This window comes from Bison bison, unplaced genomic scaffold, assembly GCF_000754665.1.
Source record: "Bison bison bison isolate TAMUID 2011002044 unplaced genomic scaffold, Bison_UMD1.0 scf7180017864180, whole genome shotgun sequence".
Classification (NCBI taxonomy): domain Eukaryota; kingdom Metazoa; phylum Chordata; class Mammalia; order Artiodactyla; family Bovidae; genus Bison; species Bison bison.
In genome coordinates this window covers 5518786-5533613 of record NW_011494752.1, presented here as the reverse complement: position 1 = coordinate 5533613, position 14828 = coordinate 5518786, and the positions used below count along the sequence as shown (strand labels likewise).

General features: G+C 39.6%; 1 protein-coding gene across 1 annotated transcript in view; it reads left to right on the top strand.

Moving 5' to 3' along the window:
* Positions 1–14828, top strand: part of TTLL6 (tubulin tyrosine ligase-like family, member 6) — a 46822-nt gene that overhangs the window by 25488 nt on the left and 6506 nt on the right. Inside the window, 2 exon segments of the mRNA XM_010842744.1 lie at positions 12124–12493; positions 12973–13241. Coding sequence (XP_010841046.1) covers positions 12124–12493; positions 12973–13241 — 639 coding nt within the window.

The following is a 14828-nucleotide window of genomic DNA, read 5'->3' as shown; positions in this document are numbered from 1 at the left end:
TTTTAGAAAGGATGCATGCCCTCTTTGGGGCAGGTTACCATCTGTTGTATTAGTTTCTGTAGGGCTGCTGTAACAAATTACCGTAAACTTAGTGGCTTGAAACACAAATCTCTTATCTCACAAATCTATTCTTCAGATCAGAAGCTAAAGATCTGAAAACAAGGTGTTGACAGGGTCATGCTCCCCTCTCTAGGGAGGATCCTTGCTTGCTTCTTGCTAGATTCTGGTGGTTGCTGTGCAATCTCTGCCTCTGTCATCACATGGACTTCTTCCTTGTGCTTCTCCTCTGTGTTGACTGGTATAAGGATACCAGTCATTGGATTTAGGGCTTACCGTTATCCACAATGAGCTTATTTTTAACTTGAGATCTGCAAAGATCCTATTTCCAAGTAAGGTCACATTCTGAGGTTGTGGGTGTACATAAATTTTAGGGAGCTGTTGAACCCAGTATACCACCTCAACAACATTTCCATTTGAAACAATGGAGTTTGAAACTCCATTGATGTATGGACACCTTTTGATGGAAAGAAACCTCTTTCAGATTCCAATTGTAAACAAATTATTTTTTTAATATATACAAGCATAAGATCAGATATAAAGCCTTTATACCTATAACTCTTGAAGTGAAGTGAAAGTTGCTCAGTCATGTCCTACTCTTTGCCACCCCATGGACCATTCAGTCCATGGAATTCTCTAGGCCAGAATACTGGAGTGGGCAGCCATTTCCTTCTTCAAGGGATCTTCCCAACCCAGGGATCGAACCCACATCTCTCGAATTGCAGGTGGATTCTTTATCATCTGAGCCATCAGAGAAGCCCACCTATAGCTCTTGCTCCATGCTAAGTTGTTGCAGTCGTTTCCAAATCTTTGCGACCCCATGGATTGTAGCCCACCAGGCTCCTCTATCCATGGGATTTCCCAGGCAAGAGTACTGGAGTGGGTTGCCTTTTCCTCCTCCAGGGGATCTTCCTGACCTAGGGAAGACCCAGTGTCTCCTGTGTCTCCTGCATTGGCAGGCAGGTTCTTTACCACTGAGCCACCAGGGAAACTTATAACTCTTACACAGCTACAAAACAAAACAAAGCACTTCCTGGTGGTCCAGTGGTTGAGGATCTGCCTGCCAAAGCAGGGGACATGGGTTCAATCCCTGCTCCAAGAAGATCCCACAGGCTTCAGGGCAGCTAAGCCCGTGCAGCACAGCTGTTGAGCTCATGCTCTAGAGCCTGTGAGCTGCAACTGCTAAAGCCCGCACACTCTAGGACCCATGCTTTGCAGCAAGAGAAGCCTACACACCACAAAGAAGAGAAGCACCCGTTCCCTGGAACTAGAGAAAGCTTGCGCTCAGCACCAAAGACCCAGTCTGGCCAAAAACTAATTAATTAAAAAACAAAGCAAACAGCACCAATAAAATGGGCACAAAATATTAACTTCCCATGACAGTTGATTTTCTATTTTTTGTAGAAACCAAGTTGCCACATAAATGTGGTACTGAGAGTCCTAACACAGGTTCTTTTCGGCCAACCACGAGCTATGTGGTGACTCTACTGGAAAATCTTCAGCACTGTTGGGCCTTCACTTGGTCCAAGTGCAGTATAAAGCAGTGCAGTGTTTTTCAAATTTCTAACCAGAGCCCATAATAGAAATTCATTTTATTTCATAGTCCATCAAATATACATACCTACAACTGGAGAAGAGTTTGAAACCGTGCTTAGCCATGCTGCATATAGTGAGTGACTCAGTCTTTTCTTTTAAAAATACCACTTACAACTCCCTAAAGTAATTTCATGACCTAGTGGTAGGCTTGCAACCCATAGTTTGATAAACATCTTAAAGAGAGTTTGCTTCAAAGCTTTATCCCCTTGGATTTCACAATGATTTCTTGGATATGACACCAAAAGTACAAGCAGCAAACCCACACATAGATAAGTGGGACTACATCAGACTTAAATAATCAACAAAATAAAAAGACAACCTTGGAATGGGAGAAACTCTTTTCAGATTGTATATCTGATAGAGATTAATATCCAGAATATATAAAGAACTCTTACAACACACAGCAACAACAAAACCAAACAACCTGATTAAAAAATGGGCAAAGGCTGGGACTTCCCTGGTGGTCCACTGGTCAGGACTCTATGCTTTCACTGCAGAGGGCACAGGCTCAGTCCCTGGCCAGGAATTAAGATCCTGCCAGCCATGTGATTCAGCCAAAGGAAAGAAAAAAAGTGGGGTGGGGAAGGAAAGGTTTAAATAGACATTTCTCCGAAATGAAATTAGCCAGCCACAAAAACAAGAAAACAAATACTGCATGCTTCCACCTATATGAGGCATCTCGAGTAGTCAAACTCTTAGAAACAAAAACTAGAGTGGTGGTTGCCAGTGGCTGCTGGGTGGGGCGAAAAAAGGATGTTTAATGGGTACAGAATTTCAGTTTTGCAAATTAAAAAGATTCTAGAGATCTGTTGCCCAACAATGTGCATATGGTTAAAACTACTGTACTATACACTTAAAAATGGTTATGATGGTAAATTTTATGTTATATGAGGGTTTTTTTTTTACTATAATAATAAAGAGTAAGGAGTATACTTTGGGAATCCGGCTGCCTCTGTTGGGTTCTTGGGGTCTCAATTTTATTATATACATGACTTCCATCTAGTCAGTCTAGTCTCCCTAAGCCTTAGTTTCCTCACCTAAAAAATGGAATTTTCATCATAGTACCTACCAATGGATTACTATGAGGATTAAATGAAAGGATCCACAAAAATGCTTCGAGTGGTATTCAACACACAGGAGTCAGTAAGCATTAGCTATTATTTTAATGTTACTGCTACTTCTTAAGACCCACCCCCTTGCGTGTGTGTGTGTTTTGCATAAACCCAAGAATTAAAGCAGTACTACTTAACTCTGATGAAATTACAAAATAAGGCAGCTAGCAAAAATTCACTTTTTTTCTTTTTTTGGATTTCATGTTGATTTGAGCAAAATCATTGGCTCAGGATGTTGTACTATACTTGGTTCATTCAAAGCCTTTGCTTGTTTGGTTTATTTACTTGTCACTTTGTCCCTATGCTCATCTCCATTCACCTAGCCACCATCTTTTGTTTGTATGTTTCCTTGTAAAGAAGAGATTTTTTAAAATGCAAGCATTTAAAATTTGTTTAAATGTGACTGGGTTATTTATCTCATTCTATGTCCTATTTTTATTCTTATTGAGCTCTACTTTTTCTTTTCTTTTTTAAGATTAATTTTACATGCATTAAAATGCTAAGTTTTAGCTGAACAGTTCTGACAAATAAATACACCCGTGTGATCCATATCCCTGTCATGATATAGAACTTTCTGATATTTCCCCAAAGTTCCCTCTGGCCTTTCCCAGGCAATTAACCTTTGCTCCCTGCATCCCTCCCCAAGGCAGCCTCTATCCTGACTCTTTTTTTCATCTTAGTTTTGCCTATTTTAGAATTTTGTGTAAATGGAATAATATAGTATATATTATTTTGAGTGTGACTCCTTTAATTCAGTATTATATCTGTGAGATTGATTCATGTTGTTGGAGACATCAGTACGTTGTTCTTCTTTGTTGCTGAATTGTGTTCCATTGTACAAATACACGGCAGTGTGTTCCTCATTCTCCTGTTGATGGACATGTGGGTTGTCCCTAGTTTTTACTCTTTTATTGCTATTGTGATTAAAGGTCTTATGATATAAGTCTTTTTGCGGACGTAGTTTTCTTTTCTCTTGGATAGCTACTTACGAGAAGGATTGTTAGGTCAAAGGGTAGATCTATGTATAACTTTATAAGAACACCAAAGCCTTTAGTTAAAGTGATTATAATAGCTTTTGTACATTTCAGCCAACAATGGATGAAGGTACTGATTGCTCCATGTTTGTTACCATTTGGTGCTGTCTTTTAAACTTTAGCCACTCTAATGGCTACGTTGTGATTTCTTATTTCAGTTTTAATTTGATGATTAACCATGTCAAGCACTTCATCAAGTATGTTTCTTTCATGAATGTTTCTTTATGAGGAGTTTGTTCAAGTTTTTGCCTTTCTCCTTTTTAAGAAATGGGATTTAAAAAAAAAATATTTGTTTATTTGTTGCATTCGGTCTTAGCTGTGGCACAGGGGATCCTCATTGCAGCATGTGGGATCTTAGTTCCCTGACGAGGGATCAAACCCACGTGGTGGATTCTTAACCACTGGACCACCAGGGAAGTCCCAGATTTTAAAAAAAAAAAAAATTTTAACACCAAAAACATCTTGTATTGGGGTGCAGCCAGTTAACAATGTTGTAATGCTTTCAGGTGAACAAGTGAAGGGACTCAGCCATGCATATACATGGTAGCCATTCTCCCCCAAGCCCCCTCCCATCCAGGCTGGCACATAACGTTGAGCACAGTTCCATGTGCTAAACAACAGGTTTTTGTTGGCTATCCACTTTAAATATAGAAGTTTGTACATGACCTTCCCAAAGTCCTTAACAATCCCTTCCCCCTGGCAACCATGAGTTCCTTTTCTAAGTCTGTGAGTCTCTTTCGGTTTTGTAAGTAAGTTCATTGGTATCATTTCTTTTTTGATTCCACATATAAGGGATGTCATATGATAATTTCACCTCTCCTTGTCTGACTTACTTCACTCAGTATGACACTCTCTGGGTCCATGCATGTTGCTGCAAATGGCCTTATTTCATGCTTTTTAATGGCTGGATAATATTCCATTGTATAAATATATATACACCACATCTTCTTTATCCATTCCTCTGTTGATGGACATTTCGGCTATTTCCATGTCTTGGCCATTGTAAACACTGCAGTTCTACAGTGAATGCTGGGGTGCCTGTATCTTTTCGGGCCATGTTTTTCTCTGGGAATATATACAAAGAAATGGGATTTTTTGTTTTGCTGTTGTGTTGTAGGAACTCTATATATTCTGGAAACCTACCTATTCTTTTTCTTAATAGTGTTTTTTGATTAGTGAAAAAGCAATTTCGATGAAGCTTATGAATTTTTCTTTAATGGTTATTGCTTTCTGTGTCCTGTTGAAGAAGTTTTCATGCACTCCCGTGTCAGAGATATTTCCCTAGTTTTTTTCTGAAAGCTTTATGGTTTTAGCTTTGTGTATAGGTCCATGATCCAACTCAAATTAACTTTTGAGTGGGCTAGGTGATGGGCAGTAGGGTTTTATCCCCTTAGGCACATCTAGTTACAAGACTATTTACTGAAGGACTTTCCTTTCTCACTGAATTGCTTAGGTGCCTTATAAGTTCTATTAAAGTTTTATTTTGTTGTTGTTGTTGATGCCATAGGATTTTTATCAAACAATTATGTCATCTTCAAATAAAGACAGTTTTACTTCTTTATTTTCAATCTTCATACCTTTTATTTCTTTTTCTTGCCTTATTGCCTGTCTGGGATTTCTAGCACAGTGTTGAATAGGAGAGGAGAGAGTAGACATCCCTGCCTTGTTTCCAATCTTAAAGGGGAAACATTCAGTCTTTTATCATTAAGAATGGCATTATTTGTAGTTTTTGACAATGTTCTTTACCAGCTTGAAGAAGTTCACTTCTATTCCTAGTTTGCTGAGAGTTGTTTTAAATCATGAATGGATGTTGAATTTTGTCAAGTGCTTTTTTGGTACCAATTGATAGAAGTTTTTCTACTTACATTGTTAATATGGTATATAACGTTGATTAATTTTTTATCTTGAGCCAATCTTTTATTCCTGGAATATAAAACCCTTTGGCCAGGTTGTATTGTTCTTTTTTCAGATTGCTGCATTCAATTTGCTAATGTTTTGTTGAGGATTTTTGTCAGTGTTCATCAGGGATGTTGGTCTATAGTTTGTTTCTTTTGTCTGTTAGCTCCATAAAATAAATTGGGAAGTGTTTTCTCCTCTTCTGGAGGAGGTTGTGTAGAATTGTCATTATTTCTTATTTAAGTATTCAGTTAGAGTTCTCCAGTGAAATGATCTCAAGCGGGTGATTTCTTTTTTTGTAATATTTTAAACTATAATTAAATGTCTTTAATAGTTATGTATTCCATTTTGAGTGAGTTTTGGTGGTTTGTGGTTTTTAAGATATTGGTCCATTTTATCTAAGTTATTGGATTTATATGTGAAGAGTTGTTTATAGTAGTTTCCTATTATCCTTTTAATGTCTGCAGAGTTTGTAGTGATACATTCTTTCATTCCTGATAGTGGTAATTTGTTTATTCTTTCACTTTTTTTCCCCTTGGTCAGTGTCACTAAGAGTTTATCAATGTATTCTTTTCAAAGAGCTGAGTTTTGTTTCCATGAATTTTTTTATTTTCTATTCTTTTCCAATTATTTTCTATTATTATTTCCCATTTCCTATTACTTTATGATTTTTTAATTTCATTGACTTTTGTCACTAATACTTAGGTTCTGTTTGCTTTGGATTATTTTTGCTTTTTTAATTTCTTAAGGGGGACATTTAGAATGTTGAATAAGACCTTCTTTCCTAATATACACATTTCATGCTATAAATTTCTTTCTAAGAACACCTTCAACTAGATACCATGAATTTTGATCTATTTTCATTTTCATTTAGTCCAAAATGTTTTCTAATTTCACTTGAGATTGTCTTTATGACCCTTGGGTTATTTAGAAATGTGGATTGTTTTTTAATTTTTAAAATTTTATTTATTTTTGTGTTTTTTATTGAACTATATTTGCTATATAATATTATATAAATTATAGATATACAATATAATGATTCATAATTTTTAAAAGTTACACTCCATTTATTGTTATTATAAAATATTGTCTCAATTCCCCATTTGTACAATATATCCTTGTAGTTTATTTTGTACCTAATAGTTTGTACCTCTGACTCCCCTATCCCCTCCCCACTTCCCTGTCCCCACTAGTAACCACTGGTTTATTCTCTATATGTGAGTCTGCTTCTTTATTCTTATATTTGCTAGTTTGTTGTATTTTTTAGATTCTACATGTAAGTGATATCATACAGTATTTGTCTTTGTCTGCCTTATTTCATTTAGCATAATGTCCTCCAAGTCCATCCATGTTACTGCAAATGGCAAAATTTGGTCCTTTTTACGGCTAAGGAACGTTCTTTTGTGTGTGTGTGTGTGTGTGTGTGTGTGTGTGTGTGGTTATACGACATCTTTATCTATTTTTCTGTTGCTGGACACTTAAGTTGCTTTCATATCTTGGCAATTTAGAAATGTGTTAACTTTCAGTTGTTTGGGGGTTTTCCTGTTATTGATTTCTAATTTAATTCCATATCATCAGAGAACACACTTTATGTGATTTCAGTTCTTTAAAATTTGTTAGAGTTTATGTTATGACCCGGAACATGGTTTCTTTTGGAGAATGTTTCATGTGCACTTCAAAAGAGTATCTGTTTTGCTGCTATTGGGCAGTGGGTCAATTAGGTTTATTTGGTTGCTGATGTTGTTCATTTCTTCTATATTCTTACTAAATTTCTGTATACTAGTTCTGTTAATCACTGAATTCTATTCAGTACTGGAATCCACCTCAGGACTTTCATCATGGATATGGGGGCAAAGAGAGTAGAGAAAAGAAAAGAAGAGCCACAACTAAAAGGTTCTGTTAGGGCTTTCTCTGTCTAAGGAATTACTTAGCTGGCTGAGGAATGTTCCTTAGCCATAAATAGGACAAAATTTTGCCATTTGCAGCAACATGGATGGACCTGGACATTATACTAAGTCAGAGAAAGACAAATACTGGATGATATCACTTATATGTAGAATCTAAAAAAATACAACAAAATAGTGAATATTCCCCAGTACCCACTTTTGAATTTTGAGTTGCTTTGAGTTCAAGTCAGGGCATACTGAAGGAAAAAACAGTAAACTTCTCTGGTGGCTCAGATGGTAAAGAATCCACCTGCAATGTGGGAGACCTGGGTTTGATCTCTGGGTTGGGAAGATCCCATGAAAGAGGGCATGGGCATGGCCACCCACTGCAGTATTCTTGCCTGGAGAATCCCCATGAACAGAGGAGCCTGGCAGGCTACAGTCCATGAGGTCTCAAAGAGTGGAACACGACAGAGCGACTAAGCACAGCACTGCTGACTTGCTGGTGCTTTGAATTCTCATCTTCCTCAAATCTTCCTCAATCTGCTTGCTACTATTTACTTTTCAGAATTGTCAGATAACTATTCTATGCATGCTTTCTGTGCAGGTTTTATAGGAATAGCCTATGGGAGAGATAGATGCAATATGCTTAATTCATCTTAGCTAGAATCAGAACCAAACTACTGTCCCTTCTGGTAGTTTTAAATTTTCTTATCTCTTTGATCTCTGCATGATGCATCCAGATATCTCCTTTTTCATGGATGATAAAAGCATTTATATTTCCTCTTTATTTATTTTGATCTTAGTATGAGATTATTCATTTTATTAAAGAACCAATTTTAGGCTTTGTTAATTTTCTCTACAGTTTGCTTTCTATTTATTTTCTATTGCTACTGCTTTTCCAGAGAAGGCAATGGCACCCCACTCCAGTACTCTTGCCTGGAAAATCCCATGGATGGAGGAGCCTGGTGGGCTTCAGTCCATGGAGTTGCTAAGAGTCGGACACAACTGAGCAACTTCACTTTCACTTTTCATTTGCATGCACTGGAGAAGGAAATGGCAACCCACTCCAGTGTTCTTGCCTGGAGAATCCCAGGGAAGTGGAAGCCTGGTGGGCTGCTGTCTATGGGGTGGCACAGAGTTGGACATGACTGACGTGATTTAGCAGATTGCTTTTCTAGTGTTGTTGTTTGTTGTTTCATTGCTAAGTCGTGTCTGACTCTTTTGTAACTCCATAGACTGTAACCCACCAGGCACCTCTGTCCATGGGATTTCCCAGGCAAAAAATTGGAGTGGGTTGCCATTTCCTTCTCCTGGTGATCTTTCTGACACAGGGATTAAACCTGCATCTCCTGCTTGACAGGAGGATTCTTTACCACTGAGCCACCTGGGAAGACCAGTGTTTTCTTTATTATTTCCCTTTTTTCTCTTAGCTTTTAGTTTAATTCTATCACCATTTTCTAGTTTCTTAAAGTAGAAAGTTAGATTATTTACTGTAAGCCTTTCTTCCTATCTAATATAAGTGTTTAGCACTATAAATTTCCCTATAAATACCAGATTATCTTCATAACATAAATTTTGATATGTTGCATTTTTATCATTGTTTGAAATATTTTTCTGATTTCCTTGTGATTTCATTTTTGTTCCATGGGTGATCTAGAAGTATATTGTTTAATTTTCTAATATTTAAGAGTTTTCTAGTACTCTTGCCTGGAAAATCCCATGGACAGAGGAGCCTGGTAGGCTTTAGTCCATGGGGTCGCTAAGAGTTGGACACGACTGAAGCGACTTAGCAGCAGCAGCAGCAGATATCTTATTGCTATTCAGTCAGTTCAGTCACTTAGTCATGTCTGACTCTTTGTGACCCCATGGACTGCAGCATGCCAGGCTTCCCTGTCCATCACCTACTCCCTGAGTTTGCTCAAACTCATGTCCATTGAGTCGGTGATGCCATCCTTACCATCTTATCCTCTGTCGTCCCCTTCTCCCACTCCTGCCTTCAGTCTTTCCCAGCATCAGCGTCTTTGCATCACTTCTTTGCATCAGGTGGCCGAAGTATTGGAGTTTCAGCTTCAGCATCAGTCCTTCCAATGAATATTCATTGACTGGTTTGACCTCCTTGCAGTCCAAGGAACTCTCAAGAGTCTTGTCCAACACCACAGTTCAAAAGCATCAATTCTTCAGTGCTCAGCTTTCTTTATAGTCCAACTCTCACAGCCATGCATGACTACTGGAAAAATCATAGCTTTAACTAGACGGACCTTTGTTGACAAAGTAATGTCTCTGCTTTTTAATACACTGTCTAGGTTGGTCATAGCTTTTCTTCCAAGGAGCAGGCATCTTTTAATTTCATGGCTGCAGTCACCATCTGCAGTGATTTTGGAGCCTAAGAAAATAAAGTCTGTTACTTTCCATTGTTTCCCCATCTATTTGCCATGAAGTGATGGGACCGGATGCCATGATCTTAGTTTTTTGAATGCTGAGTTTTTTTAATTTATTTTTTATTGAAGGATAATTGCTTTATGAATGTTGTTTTAAGCCAACTTTTTCATTCTCCTCTTTCACTTTCATCAGGAGGCTCTTTAGTTCTTCTCTTTCTGCCATAAGGGTGGTATCATCTGCATATCTGAGGTTATTGATATTTCTCCTGGAAATCTTGATTCCACTTGTGCTTCATCCAGTCCGGCATTTCTCATGATGTACTCTGCATGTAAGTTAAATAAGCACGGTGACAATATACAGCTTTCATGTACTCCTTTCCCAATTTGGAACCAGTCCATTGTTCCATGTCCGATTCTAACTGTTGCTTCTTGACTTGCATACAGATTTCTGAGGAGGCAGGTCAAGTGGTCTGGTATTCCTGTCTCTCCATACAGTCAAAGGCTTTGGCATAGTCAATAAAGCAGAAGTAGATGTTTTTCTGGAATTCTCTTGCTTTTTCTATGATCCAACAGATGTTGACAATTTGATTTCTGGTTCTTCTACCTTTTCTAAATCCAGCTTGAACATCTGGAAGTTCACGGTTCACATACTATTAAAGCCTGGCTTGGAGAATTTTGAACATTACTTTGCTAGCATGTGAGATGTGTGCAAATAACATTCTTTGGCATTGCCTTTCTTTGGGATTGGAATGAAAACCAACCTTTTCCAGTCCTGTGGCTTATTGCTATTAATTTCTGATTTGATTCCTTTGTGGTTTGTACAATGCTTTGATAAAGTTTCAGTGTCTTAAAATTTATCATCTTATTTTACAGCCCAGCAATACCTTGATGAATATTCCATGGGCACTTGAAAAGAATGTGTATTCTGCAGTTGCTGAGTATAGTGTTATATATATCAATTCAATCACCCTGGTTGATAGGGTCACTCAGATTTTCCATATCCAGACTAATTTGATTTCTGCTTTTTATATCGATTGCTTAGAGATGGATTTTAAAATCTCAACCCCAATTATGGACTTACTTCTAAATATTTATTTATACCTCATATAAAGAGAATCATACAATAATTGTACTTTGTGTCTGGTTTATTTCACTTTGGAGCTTCTTTGGTGGCTCAGACAGTAAAGAAATCTGCCCGCAATGCAGAATATCCAGGTTCGAAGCCTGGGTCAGGAAGATCCCCTGGAGAAGGGAATGGCAACCCACTCAAGTACTCTTGCCTGGAGAATCCCATGGAAAGAGGAGCCTGGTGGGCTATTGTCCATGGGGTTGCAAAGAGTCAGATATGACTGAGTGACTAACACTTTATTTCACTTAGCATAATCTGTTCAGAGTTCATTTATGTTGTAGCATATATCAGAATGTACTTCCTTTTGAGGATGGTAATAATACTCCACTGTGCCTATACCACATTTTGTTTATCCATTCATTTGTTGGTGGACATTTGGGCTGTATCCACCTGTTGCCTATTGTGAATAATGTTGCTGGGAACATTGGTGTACATACTTTTTTAAAAGGAGCAATCTTATAACTTATTTAGCATCTATAGCTAGGAGCTGAATTGCTGGGTCAACAAGGTATTTGTAATCTTATTTATTTATTTTTGACTGCACTGTGTCTTTGTTGCTGCATGCAGGTTTTCTGTAGTGGTGAGCAAGGGCTACTCTTCATTGCAGTGTACGGGTTGTAATCTTATCTTACTTACCTTTCTAGATGGTTCACCAGAGTGTCTGGACCAACCTACATTCTCATCAGCAGTGCATGAGCGTCCCTGTAGCTCCCTTGCATTCCACCAACACTGATATCCAGCTTTCTATTTTTTGCCAGTTTAATAGTTGTGAAATAATACCTATTTCTCTGATTACTAGTCTCCAGTGTTTAAAGTCTCTCACATTTAAAGACCTCCAGAGGAAGCTCTGTGGACATTCCCCACCATCTTCCGCCTTAGTGTTTAACCAATTCATGGTTAGAAACTGTTCTAACCAAAATCTTCCTTATTGCTCATGAATGCAGCTCTTCATCTGTTTGTTTTAATTAAAAAGGGCATAGGAAGGAGCCCTTTGCTTTTCATAATCTTATTTTGGGCCATTTTCTCTTCCAGCCTCTAACTTCAGTAGAAGCCTTCCCAGAATCCACCACCCAGGTCTCAGACACCCCTGAATGTCTGCTGAATGTGACTATGACAGCCAGCTCTGAGTGTAGCAGCCCAAAGATGGACAGGGTGGCCTCCTTTAAATGCAAGCCACAGCAGGTGCCTTGGTACCTCATCCCAGAAAAAGTATCAAACGGTTTTCTGCCTACAAAATCCCAGAGCTTCTCGTGGAGTCCGAACCCAAGCTGGACTTTGCTAAAGAATGGCCTGAAGAAGCAGCATCCTATGTCAGAGCTGTTCACCAAGGTTCAACTGAGAGAGAAGCTGTCTTTGTTCCCAGCTCACTACAACCCAAAGCTGGTGCTGAGTGACCAGTCACGTGAGTGTCAGTGTGTTTGAAGATGTGCCAAGAGCATAGGGGATGAAGAAACCAACAGGACCAGCCTAATCTTGGGGAGTGCCCCATCTGAGGGGGGCTGAAACCTCTGCCTTCAGGGAGATCCCAGTCTGATAGTGGAGACATAGTCTTTGTACTTAGGGAGTCTCTAGCCTTAATGGGAAAGCAAAAAAAAAAAAAGTGATAAAAATAGAATGCTATGTCTAAGTACCCTTTTCAGTCTTTTCTGGTTCTTATTCAAATGAAGCCCCTTCAGCTGAGCCTGTACAAGTTTGGGGTGTTAAGTCTGGAAAAAAAAAAGGGAAGAGAAACTGTTTGGAAGAAAGGCGCAGTGGCTGATTCTAATTAAGGAGCTTCAGCCAGTTTTAAGCAGGAGACCCTAGTGGGAGGTGGCCTTCGCCAGGAATTTGTGCTGAGTCCAGCAGCACAGATTGATGATGCCAATGACTTTGCCTTTCCAGAAAACCCCTCCCTGCTCCGGGAGTCCTACTTTCGCAGCCGAAGCTCTGGTGAGAAGAGGCAGCTGGATGTGCCCTCCTTCCTCTTCTTACAGAATTCTCACAGCCATGATGTTTCCCTGAAAGACCTGCTGGTGGTTGCCACTCCAGCCCGACTGGACCCAAGGCCTGGCAGAAGCCATACAGGTGCTTTGAAAGACCTGTGTATGCAGGATCAGGAAGCATACAGTCACTACCTGATCTCTGGCCAAAGAGGATGTGAGAGGAACTAGGTAGGCCCACTTATATTCCCTTCATGTGTCTACAGCATTGGCAGGTACTCTTACATATATTTCTGGAATGTTGGGTAGGTAGGTGGGCAGATAGATTCATAAAGACACGCAGGTAAGTAGACAGTTAAGACTCACCTCAGGGCTTCCCTCCTGGCTCAGTGGTAAAGAATCCGCCTACCAATGCAGGAGACATGGGTTCAGTCCCTGGTCCGGGAAGATCCATGTGCTGCAGGGCAACGAAGCCCGTCCACCACAGCTACTGAGCCTATGCTCTGGAGCTTGGGAGCCACAGCTACTGAAGCCCCACCTACAGCCTGTATTCTGCAAGAAGAGAACCCACCATGATGAGAAGCCTGCACACCGAAATGAAGAGTAGCCACTGCTTGCCCCAACTAAAGAAAGCCTGTACACAGCAACGGAAACCTAACACAGTCCAAAATAAATAAATATGTTTTAAAAAAAGACTCACCACAGTCAAAATGTGACCCCCTTGCAGTGTATCGATGTGTTTCTACTATGACCGATCTGGCCCCGCTGCTTTAAGTACACTTTGCCTTGTTTTCCACTTCTGGCTGAAACTGAGACAGTCACTAATGCCGGCCCTGGAAGTAGAACCGTGTTAACCATGAAAAGGTTGATCTCCATATCTTTTGTCTTCTGCCAGCCTAGCCTACTTAGGTCCAGGGCACTTGACCTGAGAGCTGACCCTGTAAGGCGTGTACTAAGGGGACAGAACAACAGGACACTGGTGCCTGAGATCTGGAAACAAAGATCCTTAAGCTTTTACTTATTTACTTATTTATGGCTATACTGGGTTTTCATTCCTGTGCACAGGCTTTCTCTAGTTGCACTGAGCCGGGGCTACTTTTCTTCGCAGTGTGAAGGCTTCTCATTGTGGTGGCTTCTGTTGTGGAGCACCAGCTCTAGGCCCAGGGACTCCAGTAGTTGCTGCACATGGACTCTAGAGCACAGGCTAAGTAGTTGTGTTATGGCGCACGTACACGTGGAATCTTGTCCTGGACCAGGGATTGAACCTATGTCCCCTCTGTTGGCAGGCAGATGCTTAACTACTGGACAACCAGGAAAGTTCAAAGACCCTTAAGCTTTAATTCCACTGTGTAAAAGCACCAAAGAGATGGCAAGGGAGCCCTCTGTCAGAGCATTAGTGCTTCTGAAGGAAGGTGATATGTGAAAATTTAGAGCTCTACAAGACAGCATTGCCTATGGTGGAGGGTTAGAACTGGACATGAAACAACAGACTGGTTCCAAATAGGGAAAGGAGTACGTCAAGGCTGTATATTGTCACTCTGCTTATTTAACATATACAGAGTACATCTTGAGAAACGCTGGGCTGGATGAAGCACAAGCTGGAATCAAAATTGCCAGGAGAAATATTAATAACTTCAGATATGCAGATGACACCACTCTTATGGCAGAAAGAGAAGAACAACTAAAGAGTCTCCTGATGAAAGTGAAAGAGGAGAGTGAAAAAGTTGGCTTAAAGCTCAACATTCAGAAAACTAAGATCATGGCATCCGGTCCCATCACTTCATGGCAAATAGATGGGGAAACAGTGGAAACAGTGAC